The sequence below is a fragment of the Aquarana catesbeiana genome, linkage group LG12 (genome assembly GCF_042186555.1).
Source record: "Aquarana catesbeiana isolate 2022-GZ linkage group LG12, ASM4218655v1, whole genome shotgun sequence".
NCBI lineage: Eukaryota > Metazoa > Chordata > Amphibia > Anura > Ranidae > Aquarana > Aquarana catesbeiana.
Genome location: NC_133335.1, coordinates 25,476,194 through 25,492,079, shown reverse-complemented (window position 1 = coordinate 25,492,079; position 15,886 = coordinate 25,476,194). Strand labels below are relative to the sequence as shown.

At 44.7% G+C, this 15,886-nt stretch overlaps 1 protein-coding gene across 1 annotated transcript in view; it reads right to left on the bottom strand.

Moving 5' to 3' along the window:
* The window catches only part of EEF1A2 (eukaryotic translation elongation factor 1 alpha 2), a 30,481-nt gene extending 14,897 nt beyond the window's left edge, over positions 1-15,584 (bottom strand). The window contains exons 1-2 of the mRNA XM_073607442.1: positions 15,412-15,584; positions 5,200-5,380 (exon numbers count right to left, since the gene is read on the bottom strand). Coding sequence (XP_073463543.1) covers positions 5,200-5,343 — 144 coding nt within the window. The 5' untranslated portion in view covers positions 5,344-5,380; positions 15,412-15,584. The remainder of the gene's footprint in view (positions 1-5,199; positions 5,381-15,411) is intronic.
* Positions 15,585-15,886: the final 302 nt, after the last annotated feature.

The following is a 15,886-nucleotide window of genomic DNA, read 5'->3' as shown; positions in this document are numbered from 1 at the left end:
AAAATCAATAAAAGAAAAAAACATATATATACATTTTCCACAGTAGCGCTCAAGAAAAGTTGATTGAACAAAAATTAAAATAGTGTCCAAAAATAATGTGTCAATGTCCGTAAATAATGTATCAATGTCCATAAATGAATAGTGAAAATCTATTACAATTCCACAGATATGAAAGGCAGTCCTCTTTGAGATGTGCAAAACATTCATGTGAATTAACACCAACTCCTCCACCACAGTGATAAACGGGAGATCAACCTCCTTAAGAAACACACTCACCAGATGCTGTTGCCATTCACTCTCGTGTTTGGCAAATAAGCTCAGGATTTAAATGGAAGAATCACTTGTAAACGCCACACTCCGCAGTAGTTTCTTGTTCAGCACCATCACTGCTATATCATACCTCTGGGCTGCATGCCACCAGATTAACCACTTAGGACGTACGGTATATCCCAAATGGTTAATCTGGTGGCATGCAGTCCAGGGGTATGATATGGCAGTGATGGTACTGAACAAGAAACTACTGCTGTGTACTGCACAGAACTTCTCATAAATAAGACAAGAGAACGGAGTGTGGCGTTTACAAGTGATTCTTCCATTTTAATCCTGAGCTTATTTGCCAAACATGAGAGTGAATGGCAACAGCATCCGGTGAGTCTGTTTCTTAAGTTGGTGGATCTCCCGTTTATCACTGTGGTGGAGGAGTTGGTGTTAATTCACATTAATATTTTGCACATCTCAAAGAGGACTGCTTTTCATATCTGTGAAATTGTAATAGATTTTCACTATTCATTTATGGACACTGGGGGTTATTTAGGAAAGGCAAATCCACTTTGCACTACAAGTGCAAATTACAAGTGCAAAGTGCACTTGAAATTGCACTGAAAGTGCACTTGGAAGTGCAGTCACTGTAGATCCGAGGGGGACATGCAAGGAGAATAAAAAACAGCATTTTAGCTTGCACATGATTGGATGATAAAATCAGCGGAGCTTCCCCTCATTTCAGATCTACCCCTCAGATTTACAGCGACTGCACTTCCAAGTGCACTTACAGTGCAATTTCAAGTGCACTTTGCACTTGTAGTTTGCACTTGTAGTGCAAAGTGGATTTGCCTTTCGTAAATAACCCCCATTGACACAGAGGGGTTGATTTACTAAAGGCAAATAGACTGTGCACTTTGCAAAGTGCAGTTGCCCTCTGCAAGTGCAGTTGCTTCAGAGCTTAGTAAATGAGGTAAGGCTTCACTTTGCAAAGAGTACCCAATCACGTGCAAGGAAAATTAAAAAAAACAGCATTTTTGCTTGCGTATGATTGGATGATGGAAGTCAGCAGAGCTTTTGCTCATTTACTAAGCTCTTGCAGAGTGCAGCTGCACTTTGCAAAGTGCACAGTCTTTTTGCCTTTAGTAAATCAACCCCATTATTTTTGGACACTTATTGATTATTTTTGGACACTATTTTAATTATTGTTCAGTCAACTTTTTTTGAGCGCTACTGTGGAAAAATTATATATATGTTTTTTCATTTATTGATAGATTATTTATTATTATCCTTTATGTATTAATATGTATTTTTTATTATTGTTATTATTTATAACTTGGGATGAGTGATTGGGATGAGTAATTTGGCTTACATAGATAAAAAAAAATATTATTTATGTATTGTTATTATTATTTCTTGGGATGAGTGATTAGGCATACATTATATATTATTATTATTTATTTATTATTATTCATTATTATTATTATTATTTACTTCGGATGAGTGACTGTGATGAGTGAATGGGAAGAGTGATTGGTCTTACATGGATTATTTATTATTATTATTATTATTATTATTATTATTATTATTTATTTAGGATAAGTGATTGGGCTTAAATAGATTATTGCAGTGTGTAATGATAGCTGCTATTCAACGTTTTTTATTTTTTATTCTTTATTGTAGTTTATTTTTTTTATAAATAATAGCGCAGGTTTTTTGTATCTAATAAGTATTTATTATTATTTATTACTTGGGATTAGTGATTGGCCTTACATAGATAATTTTTTTTATTTATGTATTACTATAATTTTTTTTATTATTTATTACTTGGGATGAGTGAATGGGAAGAGTGATTGGTCTTACATGGATTATTTATTATTATTATAATTATTATTATTCTTTATTTATTCATTTATGACTTGGGATGAGTGATTGGCCTTACATCGATTATTGCACTGTGGAATGATAGCTGCTCTTACACGTTTTTTATTTATTTTTTATCCTTTATGGTAGTTTAGTTTTTATAAATAATAGCGCAGACTTTTTTTGTACCTACCGTACTAGATTATTAATTATTATTGATGTAATATTAGTATTAATATTTATTACTTCGGATGAGTGATTGGCCTTACATAGATTATTTATTTGTTATATTTGTTTATTAATTTATGACTTGGGATGAGTGATTGGCCTTACATAGATTATTTATTTGTTATATTTGTTTATTAATTTATGACTTGGGATGAGTGATTGGCCTTACATAGATTATTTATTTGTTATATTTGTTTATTAATTTATGACTTGGGATGAGTGATTGGGCTTACATAGATTATTGGACTGTGGAATGATAGCGGCTCTTTCACAGTTTTTATTATTTGATTTTTTATTCTTTATGGTAGGTTATTTTTTATAAATAACAGAGCGGGGTGTTTGTACCTGATACATTATTTATTATGTATTACTTGGGATGAGTGACTGGGCTTACATAGATTATTTATTATTATTCATTATTATTGTTTTTTTTTTTTTATGTATTCTTTATTAATATTATTTACAATTTTATTACTCGAGATGTATCTAGAAATGCCACCTTTATGATCTCCAGCAGGCGATAGTTCATTTTATCACATACAGAGAACCCAGTGTGATCGGGGCCCTGAATGAGCCTATCGCCTGCGCCCGTGAACGGGTTAAGGTCACGATCCCCCCGGCGCAGTCTCGCATTTTCTAGCTGTGCGTAGCTGATAGGACAGTGTGCCCTCTGCAACGCACACAGCAAATGGAGCTTTCCAGCTCAGCTATAATTAAACCTGGCAAGCGGCAGCTCTCTCCGCGCCCTCCGCGCCCAGCTGCTGCTGTTGATCACTGCGGCCGGCGTGGATATCTATAGAACACAGCGCTCTCTGTGAGCTGTCGCCGCCATCTGCATCTCAGCCTCTCCTGGGCCTTCCGCTGAGTCAGTCCTCAGGATAAGAGGACGGCGAATGGCTGCCGTATACCATCCTGATTTAACCTTAATAATATATGACATCCTACTGCTATTAGGCTCAACCTCATAGCACAGGGTCCTTACAACTAGAAGGGTAAGGCTACGGAGCCGGCTGTCTAGGGTGTAGAACAAAATAGGGGCACAATATCACATTTTGGAAACGAATTGTAATGAAAGGTGACCGTGAGGTCTAGTTTTGTGGCTGACAGCCGAATCACATATTATCATTTTTTTGAGACTTTACTTCCTGTAATAAAGGCTGCTCACCATTGACCTCTCTCCTTGTGCAGGGCGACTGGTCTTGTCTCCGCCCCCCCTCCTGTAGTAGGTGCGGTCCTGTGGGCCCCTCCACAGCTCTACTCTCTGCATGCACAGCACCGTGATGACGTCAGTGCTACTTTTACAAGGTAATATCTGAGCTTGCCAAGGCATTCGGTGCATACAAACTGGATTTATATCATTTGTGCCTATCAGCCCCTGTTCACGTTGACTGTGGCTTTGAAATCGCACAATTTCAAAGCCCCATGTCAGTGTGACTCGGGTGCGACTTGGAAGACATCGGTGCGGCTTCACGCACAGTCTTATAGACCCCATATCTCTCCATAAAGAGGACCTGTCACGCACTATTCCCATTACAAGGGATGTTTACATTCCTTGTAATAGGAATAAAAGTGATCATAATTTTTTTTTAAAAAAAGGAAAGTATAAAAAAAAAATAAAATAAACAATAAAAAAAAAATAAATAATTAAAGCGGCCCATCCCCGCGAGCTTGCACGCAGAAGCGAACGCACACGTAAGTCGCGCCCGCATATATAAACAACGTTCAAACCACACATGTGAGGTATCACCACGAACAATAGAGCGGGAGCAATAATTCTAGCACTAGACCTCCTCTGTAACTCTAATCATGTAACCTGTAAAAAATTGTAAAGCTTCACCTATGGAGATTTTTAAGTACCGAAGTTTGGCGCCATTCCACGAGTGTGCACAATTTTAAAGCGTGACATGTTAGGTATCTATTTACTCGGCATAACATCATCTGTCACATTATACAAAAAATTTGGGCTAACTTTACTTTTTTTTTCTTATTCATGAAAATATTTTTTTTCCCAAAATAAAATCGTGTTTGAAAAATTACTGCGCAAATACCGTGTGATATAAAAAGTTGCAATGACCACCATTTTATTCCCTAGGGTGTCTGCTAAAAATAAAAAATATATATATCTATCTATATAAATATAGATAGATATATATATATATATATATATATAAATATATAGATAGATATATATATAATGTTTGGGGGTTCTGAGTACGTTTCTAGCAAAAAAATGATGATTTTTACATGTAGGAGAGGAGTGCTGGAATTTGCGCGGTATGGAAGTGGTTACTCTGCCTAACAACAAATTGCCCAATAAAAAAAAAAAAAAAAAAAAAGCAAAAAAATCCAAAATGCCTTAAAGAACACAGGAGAACGTGTCAAAAAACATGTGTGCAAGAACGCCAAATGCACCGCAGAAAGGGATCAAAAGCAAACAGCATAGGTGTAAACCAGGTCTTAAGGAATAAACTTAGTTGAAAGTTTGGCTTCAGCCCCTTCCTGTCCCTTTAAAAAACTGTGAACTCCCATGGGCGGGAAAGATCACTGATCACATGACCACTATCATTGGCTGTCACAGTGGCCAGATGATAGGGAGTCACTCCCACCATTAGTGGGGACGGAGAACAGGGCTTGGTCTCTGAGCTGGGAGTGTGTAGTGAGCACGGTCTCATAACAGAAACACCAGCTGTCCATGGATGCTTATGTGCGGCCTGTGGGGGGCCCTAGAGCCCACCTTTTTGCTGCCACACATATGTGTTACAACAGGTTAAGCGCACTTTAGGATGCCATAAAGGCTACTACAGCTTGCTGGATCAGGGCCCACAACTTCTCCTCCTCCCTTGCCCTCACCTCAGCGGCCTCCTTCTCGAATTTCTCTATCGTCCTCTTGTCGATGCCTCCACATTTGTAGATCAGGTGGCCGGTGGTGGTGGATTTGCCGGAGTCAACGTGGCCGATGACCACGATGTTAATGTGGGTCTTCTCTTTCCCCATCTTCCTGGGGGTGTTGCTGTGTAGCAGATGAGGGAATCTGGAGGAAAAGCAAACTCAGTTACCTTCTACATTACAATCGTCCATAATCCCCAACCAAGTTGTCCAGCCTGGAGGGGACGATAAACCGAACCTGTGTTTTCTAAGCCACACCGCTTGAAAAACTGGGGACAATTGAAAAAAATAGGTTAATGTATGCTCTTTCACACCTCCTGAGAACGTGTTGAACACCGTTGTGTAGGCCAGGGGGTTTCCAAACTACAGGCCAAACTAGGCCACTTCCAAGGACGCTGGTGAGGATTTTTTTTCGACTGAAAAGTTTGGAGACCCGGGGGTAGGCTGAAGCAATGATGGCTTGTGGCTCAAGTTCCAGTACTCTCGCCAAAGACCATTCGGGCACCATGCTGGTTCACGATGGCTGTCTCTACTTGAAAAATGGTCCTGTGACCTCTCAAGAAGAGATGTCCAAAGCAATTTCAGTATCCAATGACCATTAAAGACACCAACATACAATAAATGGGTAAGGAAATCAACTATCTGGCTTATAACTAATAGACTTGTTACTAACCCGAGCATTTCAAGATGACCATACGATGAACAAATTAAGTCAGATACAATAAAAAAAGCACACGAGAAGCAGTTGTTTTATGCGGGTTTTGACTTTTCTTGTGCAGGTCAAGGTAGGATAGGCCCATTCACACATTCTGAGCCTCCTTATTGGTCAGTGAGACGGCCAACATGTTAAATACCCAATGGGGTTGGTGGTGACCAAACTTGATCAAAGGGCCAAAATTGACCATCAGAACCGGGACAAGGGGTGGGCAGGAGGGGCGGCTTCCCTGGGCATTGTGGTATCGTGTCAGGTGGGGGGAAAGGGGCACGGCAAGGGGATTGGTGGGGGGAACTTGGGTTGGGAGGGGAAATTTGGGGGTTGGCAGGGCTTAAGACTTGCTCTAGAAGGGAAAAATTTGGAGGGGGGTTTGTTAGGAGTGGTGATTTGGAAGGATGCGCGTTAGGATGGGAGAAGAAGAGGGGAAATGTATTTGGGGGAGGGGGGGATTGTGCTAGTAGGGATGAGGATGGGGGGTGGGACTTGTGCTGAGAGGGGGGATTAGGAATTTTTGGGGGGGGTGTACTCGGAGGGGAAATTTAAGGGGTTTTCGAGGATATGTGCTAGAAGTGATTTTTTTTTGTGGGGGGGGGGGGGATTTGTGCTGGGGGATTTGGGGAGAGAGAGGATATGAGTTGGGGGGCAAGGATTTGTGCTTGGGGGGGGGGTAAATTATGCTTTTGATAGGTAAGCATGCAGATGTGTTATTCACAGGGAGGCAGGATCACCTGCTGGCTTCTTGTGTCTCTCAGGATCTCCACAATCATCATTACTGGATGTATCTAAATGCTGGCTGTGCCTGTTACTAGGCCTAGTGATGGTGTCACCTTCCCCCAGGTGGATTCCTGTCATGGTAACCAAAGCCAGACTCCTTTATTATGGCCTCGTGGGCTCAGATACAAATGAGGGTGATAGATAGAGATATGTAGAGAGAGACAGAGAGAGAGAGAGAGAGAGAGAGAGAGAGAGAGAGAGAGAGAGATAGTCATTACATATGCAGGCTCTGCTTCCCACTTGGTAATGCTAGACAACAAACAAAAAGAAGAGAGAGAGCAGGTAAATAAAGAAAAGAAAAGAAAAGAAAAGTAGAGATGGCAGCATATTTCCTCTATTACATATGCAGGCTGTGCTTCCTACTTGGTGAATTTTACATAATAGACTTAATGAGAGAGAGGTGGGAAGAGAAAAGATGAGAAGGTAAGGGAAGGAAAGGATAAGGAAAGGAAAGGAGAGGAGAGGAAAGTAGAGGAAAGGAAAGGAAAATAGGGAGGATATGGAGCAGCATATTTCCTCTATTACATATGCAGGCTGTTCTTGCTACCTGGTAATATTACATAATAGACTAAACGAAAGAGAGAGGGTGGGGGGTGGGGGAAACGAAAAGAAGAGAAGATATGGAACAGCCTATTTCCTCTATTACATATGCAGGCTGTGCTTGCTACTTGCTTCCTACTTGGTAATGCTAGACAATAGACTAAAAGAAAGAGAGAGAGAGGGGGGTAGAGAAAGAATGGGGGAAAGAAAAGAGGATATGGACAGCATACTTTCTCTATTACATATGTGGGCTGTGCTTCCTACTTGGTCATACTACACAATAGACTAAAAGAAAAAGAGAGAGGGGGAAGAAAAGAAAAGAAAAGAAAAAAAGGGAGTATATGGAACAGCCTATTACCTCTATTACATATGCAGGCTGTGCTTCCTACTTGATAATATTACATAATAGACTAAAATAGAGAGAGAGTGGTGGGAAGAGAAGAGAAGGACAGGAAAGGAAAGGAAATGAAAGGCAAGGAACGGATAGGATAAGGATAAGGATAAGGAAAGGAAAGGAAAGGAAAGGAAAGGAAAGGAAAGGAAAGGAAAGGAAAGGAAAGGAAAGGAAAGGATAAGGGTAGGATAAGGAAAGGAAAGGAAAGGAAAGGTAAGGATAAGGAAAGGGAAGGAAAGGAGAGGAGAGGAGAGGAGAGGAGAGGAGAGGAGAGGAAATGCAGGCTGTTCTTGCTTCTTGGTAATATTACATAATAGATTAAAAGAAGAAGAGAGGGTGGGGGGGGGGGGGGAGAAGGGAAGATATGAAAGAGCCTATTTCCTCTATTACATATGCAGGCTGTGCTTCCTACTTGCTTCCTACTTGGTAATGCTAGACAATAGACTAAAAGAAAGAGAGAGAGAGGTAGATAAAGAAAGGGGGAAAGGAAAGAAAAGAAAAGAGGATATGGACAGCGTACTTTCTCTATTACATATGCAACCTGTGCTTCCTACTTGGTCATACTACACAATAGACTAAAAGAAAGAGAGAGGGGAAGAGAAAAGAGGGAGAGAGAGAGGGGGAAAAAAGAAAAGTATAATAAGGAAGGGTATGGATATGGAACAGCCTATTTCCTCTATTACATATGCGGGCTATGCTTCCTACTTGGTCATACTACATAACAGACTAAAAGAAAGAGAGAGGGGGAAAAAAGAAAAGAAAATAAGGAAGGGTATGGATATGGAACAGCCTATTTCCTCTATTACATATGCGGACTGTGCTTCCTACTTGGTCATACACAATAGACTAAAATAAAGAGAGAGGGGGTAGAGAAAGAAAAGAAAAGAAGGGGATATGGAACAGCCTATTTCCTCTAGTACATATGCAAGCTTTGTTTCCTACTTGGTAATGCTACAAGATAGGCTAAAAGAAAGTAAGAGATGGGGTAGAAGAAAAAAGGAGAGAAAAAAAAGGGAGATATGGGAGAGCATATTTCCCTTATTACATATGCAGGCTCTGCTTACTACTTACAAAAGCTGAACAGTGACTGTGCTGCTTCTCTTACCCCTAACCCATAAAACCAAAGTATGTGGCCTACCCTGTAACTGAATTCAGTTTCAACAGTTGTTCAACTCTAAGACCCCTTTCTCACTGGGGTGCTTTTCAGGCACTTTAGTGCTAAAAATAATGCCTGTAAAGCACTTGAAAAGTGCCTCTCAAGCCACCCCAGTGTGAGACCCCGAGTGCTTTCACACTGGGGCAGTGTGCTTGCAGGAAGGGAAAAAAAAGTCCTGCAAGCAGCATCTTTGGGGCGGTGCGAGAGGGGTGCATACACCGCTCCCGCACCGCCCTCCCCATTGATATGAATGGGCAGCGCTGCCAAAATGGCTGCAAATCGCTTCAGCAGCACCGCAACATGGGCGCTATTAACCCTTTCTTTGGTTGCTTGCGGGGGTAAAAAGCGATCCGCTAGCGGCCGAAAAGCGCCGATATAACAGCGGTAAAGCACCGCCCCAGTGTTAAAGGAGCCTAAATATAAAAATTGCACATGATTGGATGATGGGATTTAGCAGAGTTTCTGCTCATTTACTAATCTCTGGAGCAACTGCACTTGCAGAGTGCACAGTCTATTTGCCTTTAGTAAATCAACCCCAATGACATAAAAAAAACAGGGTTATCATACTGCCAGGTAGTGATGGGGTTAAGCTCATTGACAGCACCATACTCTCATGGCAAGTATTGAACATTGACACCGCCATGGTCTGTGCCACCCCCAGGGTGCAAGCCGCCCCTCTTGGGCCATTGAATCATACACACCTGATCTCAGAGCTACAGATTGCAGCACAGGACTAATCACATGGGGTTTTAGTTAAATATCACATCACCCATTTGGTATGGTGAGAGGTGACCAGGCTTCTGCTAGACTGTGCGGACACTAACAATGCAGCACTGCCAAGACTCTACAGAAACCCGGGCTGTTGGGGGACTACAACCCCCAGCATTTCCAGCTCTCTGGGATTTATAGGAGACCTAAGGATGCTGGATATAGGAGTATTGATGTGCGGTTACTCAACGCCACCAATCAGAAAGCAGCAATCACTGTAATTGACAGATGAGAGTAGAGCAGTTGTTATGGGTTATGGAATTATCCAGAGAAGAACATCATGCAGACACCTTCATTGACCTTGCTGTATGGTTATTGTGCTGTCTGTCTGTTCCTTTTCTTTATTTATGAATAAGGCCTATAGATATTTAATAATAGAAGATAGTGATAGATGGCTGGATAGATAGATAGATAGATAGAGAGATAGATAGATAGATAGATAGATAGATAGATAGATAGATAGATAGATAGATAGATAGATAGATAGATAGATAGATAGATAGATAGATAGATAGATAGATTAGAGAGAGAGAGAGAGAGAGAGAGAGAGAGAGAGAGAGAGAGAGAGATAGTGTGTACATTAAAATATCTACAAATAGATACAAGGTTTAATATAGAAAAGTTACAAGTATACAATTATACACATAACACACACCGTTTTGAGGCACTTCTATCAATGAAAAAAAAGGATCTACACTACAGAGTCCTGGAGATATGGGGTTGCTATATACACATCGCCCTGTGTATGTCTATAGATCCTGCTCAGCTACAGACCAGCAGTACACCACAGACTCAATTCACACAGATTTCACATAAGAAGTGTCTTTATTTTAGCCATGTGACTGTCATTTTCAAACCTCATTGAACTTAACTGAAAATAACTGTCACTTTTTGAAACAAAGTATCCTTATCAAAGTGCATTTGCTTTGTGAATTTGGGGATCATAACCCCCTTCTTTTGTTTTTTTTTTCAGGGTCTGTCTTGTGCCCATTAATCTGAACCGTATCTGTTTATGTTATATCTTTGTTTCCCGTGTCTGTCTGTCCGCCTTAGTTCTTTGTATTTCCCATGTATCTGCTTGTTCTTTATCTCTCTGACCTGTGTCTGTTTGTCCACTGAATTCTATGTCTATCCTTGATTTTGTCTGTCTATCCAGTGTACCACTAAGCGCCTAATATCTGTGTGTCCATTGTATATCTTTACGTGTGTGTCCTCTGTCTGTCTGCCCTCTACATGCCTCCGTGCCTGGCCTATATATGCTCTGCACCAATCGCTATGCCTTGTCTGTTTGTCTACCCTGTCCCTCTGTCTGTCTATACCTTTATCCCATGTCTGTCTGTACCTGTGTCCAAAGTCTATCTGCCCTGTCCCTCTGTCTGTCTATACCTGTATCACAGGTCTGTCTGTCCTGTATCCCTCTGTCTGTCTCTACCTGTGTCCTAGGCTTGTCTGTCTATACCTGTGTCTTAAGTCTGTCTGTTCTTCTGTCTGCCTGTACCTGTATCTCAGGTCTGTCTGTCCTGCATATCTCTGTCTGTCTATACCTGTGTTCTAGGTCTGTCTGTATATACCTGTGTCCTAGGTCTGTCTGTCTATACCTGTGTCCTAGGTCTGTCTGTCTATACCTGTGTCCTAGGTCTGTCTGTCTATACCTGTGTCCTAGGTCTGTCTGTCCTGTATCTCTCTGTCTGTCTATACCTGTGTCCTAAGTCTATCTGTCTATACAGGTGTGTCCTAGGTCTATCTGTTCCACTGTCTGTCTATACCTGTGTCCTAGGTCTGTCTGTCTGTCTATACCTGTGTCCTAGGTCTGTCTGTCCCTCTGTCTGCCTATACCTGTGTCTCAGGTCTGTCTGTCCTGTATCCCTTTGTCTGTCTATACCTGTGTCCTAAGTCTATCTGTCTATACAGGTGTGTCCTAGGTCTATCTGGCCCTCTGTCTGTCTATACCTGTGTCCTAGGTCTGTCTGTCTATACCTGTGTCCTAGGTCTGTCTGTCTATACCTGTGTCCTAGGTCTGTCTGTCTATACCTGTGTCCTAGGTCTGTCTGTCTATACCTGTGTCCTAGGTCTGTCTGTCTATACCTGTGTCCTAGGTCTGTCTGTCTATACCTGTGTCCTATGTCTGTCTGCCCTGTCCCTCTGTCTTTCTACATACACCTGTGTCCTAGGTCTGTCTGTCTATACCTCTGTCCTATGTCTGTCTGTCCTGTCCCTCTGTCTGTCTATACCTGTGTCCTATGTCTGTCTGCCCTGTCCCTCTGTCTGTCTTTACCTGTGTCCTATGTCTGTCTGCCCTGTCCCTCTGTCTGTCTACATACACCTGTGTCCTAGGTCTGTCTGTCTATACTCGTGTCCTATGTCTGTCTGCCCTGTCCCTCTGTCTTTCTATATACACCTGTGTCCTAGGTCTGTCTGTCTATACCCGTGTCCTATGTCTGTCTGCCCTGTCCCTCTGTCTTTCTACATACACCTGTGTCCTAGGTCTGTCTGTCTATACCTGTGTCCTATGTCTGTCTGCCCTGTCCCTCTGTCTGTCTATACCTGTGTCCTATGTCTGTCTGCCCTGTCCCTCTGTCTGTCTATACCTGTGTCCTATGTCTGTCTGCCCTGTCCCTCTGTCTGTCTATACCTGTGTCCTATGTCTGTCTGCCCTGTCCCTCTGTCTGTCTTTACCTGTGTCCTATGTCTGTCTGCCCTGTCCCTTTGTCTGTCTACATACACCTGTGTCCTAGGTCTGTCTGTCTATACCCGTGTCCTATGTCTGTCTGTCCTGCCCCTCTGTCCTATGTCTGTCTGTCCTGTATCTCCCTGTCTGTCCTGTATACACTCTCATCCAGCCCCAGTGTAAAGCTAGCTGGCAGCACTCCTTGCTCTCTTCCCCCTCCCCTCCATCGGCTCCTGATGGATTTTACACTACGCCACAGATGAAATGTCCCTGTGGTGGCACACAGCAGCGGTCACACGACCCCAAATGCAGGTACACAGCAGCTCCATGTCCCTCTCCATAAACCCCAGTCATCTCACCAGCCCCTCCCTCTGTTTTGGGGTGCAAACAAAGCAGGAAAGTGAGGGGGGCCTGCAGAAATAATATAATGCAGAGTCAGGAACCTACAGATCAAGAAGAAGGGATGGATGGCAGAGGATGGGAAAGGATTTCCTGGAATTGGGGTGCAGAGTGGGGACAGGGAATGGGGGGCTTCATGACCTTACAGATTGAAGGATAAGGCGCGCTTGACAGAAAAGTAGCAGTGGCGAAAGATGGGGTGCATGGCGTGAGGAAAGGGAGGGGGTAAAGATTTGCCTGGCAGCGGTGTATGCAGCAGCGTCTGGAAGGGTATGCTTGGGGAGGGTGTGTGTGTGTGGGTTGGGGGGGTTGGCATTACCAGCAAAGAAAGAATAGGGTGGCATTGAGCAGGCACAGGAAAGGGGGTTCCTGGTAGAGAAGGGGTGCAGTCCGTGGCAAAAGGTACCTAAAATAGCAGGCAAAATCTGCCACTGAAAGGGTTAAAATGGGGGGGGGGGCATGAGACAGAGGAACTGGCAGAGGAAAGGGGAGCAGCATGGTATTGGGGGGGGGGGTGGCAGGGTATCAAGGCATAGAAGGGGCAGTAACAGAGTAAAGGATATAAAGGGTACTGGTAAAGAAAAGGGGAGCATGGTATAGAAGGGATGGCAGGGGAAAGGGTATAATAGCACTGAAAGGGGGTGTTAGCAGAAAGTATACTGGCATTGCGAGGGTACTGACAAGTAAGGGTTTACTGGCATAGATGGGGTACTAACAAGTAAGGGCATAGTGGCATTAAAAGGGTACTGACAAGTAAGGGTATACTGGCATTGAGAGGGTACTGACCACTGAAGTAAGAGTACACTGGCATAGAGGGGGTACTGACAAGTAAGTGTATACTGATATAGAAGGGGTACTGACAAGTAAGCGTATACTGGCATTGAGAGGGTACTGACAAGTAAGAGTATACTGACACCAAAGGGGCACTGGTGAAAGTAAGAGTATCCTAGGTAAGAGCAACACTGCATAGAAAGGGTGCAGGAAGAGGAAAGGGTATTATTGCATAGATTGGGTTCCAGCAAAGGAAAGGGGGTCAGGGCATAGAAGAGAAGAGGTAGAGAGAAGGGGATCTTCAGAGGGAGTGACAGAGGACAGGTTATTCTGGCACAGATGGGTGCAGGTCACAGAGGGGTACAAATCTGTGTTTGCACAGATGGGGGGTGGAGGTAAGGAGGACATGGCACAGAGGATTGAAGATCCTGGCACCTTTTCACAGAAGGGGTGTACTGAAAGGAGGGGGTGCAGGTAGATGGAACCTGGCACATGGGGATGCAGGCAAAGTAAAGGGGATCCTGGTACACAGGGGCGCGTAGAAAGAAGGGGACACTAGCACAGTGGGATAGTCAGGGGGAAAGGGACCTTGGTATTGAAGGGGTGCAAGCTGAGGGAAGGAGACCTTGTCACGGGGACAAGGAGAGGGAAGGGGACCCTGGCACAAAAAGGGTGCAGTCAAAGGGAGGGGGACCCTGTCATGGGAAGGAGGGGGGTCAGGCAGAGTGAAGACGACCATGGCATAGAGGTGCAGACAGGGATATAGGGGCACACTGGGGGGCAGGAAGGGGACCCTGGCATATTAGTGATGTGGGCACATGGAAGGGGCAGGCATAGGGAAGAAAACCCTGGCAAGGGGGACAGGCGAGGGAAAAGGGATCGTGGCATAGCAGGGGACAGGCAGGGGCATATTAGTGGTGCAGGCTGAGGGAAGAGGAGCAGACAGGGTGAAGGGAACCCTGGCACAAGGAGAGCAGGCAAAGGAAAAGAAGATCCTGGCACAAGAGGAGCAGGCAGGAAGAAGGGGACCCTGGCACATTGGGGCATGCAAGCAGAGGGTAGGAGACCCTGGCACGTTTTGGGGTAAGGAAGGGGACCCTGGCACATTTTGGGGCAGATGGGGGGAGAGGACCCTGGAACAGGGGAGCAGGCAGGGGGAAGAGGACACTGGCACATTTTGGGGCAGGCAGAGGGTAGATGACCCTGGTACATTTTGGGGCAGGCAAGGGGAAGGGGACCCTGGCAGATCTGGAGGCAGGAAGGGGGAAGGGGACCCTGGCAAATCTGGGGGCAGGCAGGGGAAAGGGGATCCTGGCACATTTTGGTGCAAGCAAGGGGAAGGGGATCCTGTCACATTTTGGGGCAAGCAGAGGGAAGGAGATCTTGGCACTGGAGTGCAGGCTGGGTTGAAGGGGATCTAGCAGATTTGGGGCAGGCAGGGAGGAAAGGGACACTGGCAGATCTGGGGACAGGCAGGGGAAAGGGGACCCTGGCACATTTTGGGGCAGGCAGGGGGAAGGGGATATTGGCACTGGAGTGCAGGCGGGGAGGAAGGGGACCCTGGCAGATGTGGGGTGCCAGCAGAGGGAAGGGGAACCTGGCAGATTTGGGGTTCAGGCAGAGGGAAGGCGACCCTGGCAGAGTTTGGGAAGGCAGGGGGGAGGGGTCCCTGGCAGATTTGGGGTGCAGGCAGAGGGAAGGGGACCCTAGCAGAATTGGGGTGCAGGCAGAGGGAAGGGGACCCTGTCAGACTTGGGGTGCAGGCAGGGGGAAGGGGACCCTGGCAGATTTGGGGGCAGATAGAGGGAAGGGGACCCTGTCAGATTTGGGGAAGGCAGGGGGGAGGGGACCCTGGCATATTTGGGGTGCAGGCAGATGGAAGGGGACCCTAGCAGATTTGGGGTGCAGGCAGAGGGAAGGGGACCCTGGCAGATTTGGGGTGTAGGCAGGGGGAAGGGGACCCTGGCAGATTTGGGGAAGGCAGCTCTTACCTGTGGCTGAGCTATCAGATAGCAGAGGCTGTCGGCTCTCGTTCAGCCAGTTTTATTTCTCCGGGTGGGGGTCCACCTATTGACGGCCCCGGCGCAATGCAGTCACCCCTGCAGCACAGCAATGCGGTACCGGGCTGACAGAGGAGGAGGAGGAGGAGGAGGAGGATGACATAAGAGGGAGGGATCAGCATCTCATTCCTGGGAACTCTCCTCCACACCGATCATCCTGTAACAATGTATCACATTTTCCCCCATATATATACATAGATATGATTGTCTATATGACGTCCAGTCCAGGGGCTGTGCATGCAATCATATCACTGTAAAGGACAGATCTGTGCCTTCTATGTATATATGACGTCACTGGACAACACAGGGGCTCAACCTATGTCTTCTGCATCTATGACGTCAATTCATAGCCTATTTGAAGTATAAACGATTTAAATGTACAGAGGAGGCTGGTTATGTGGGTCCA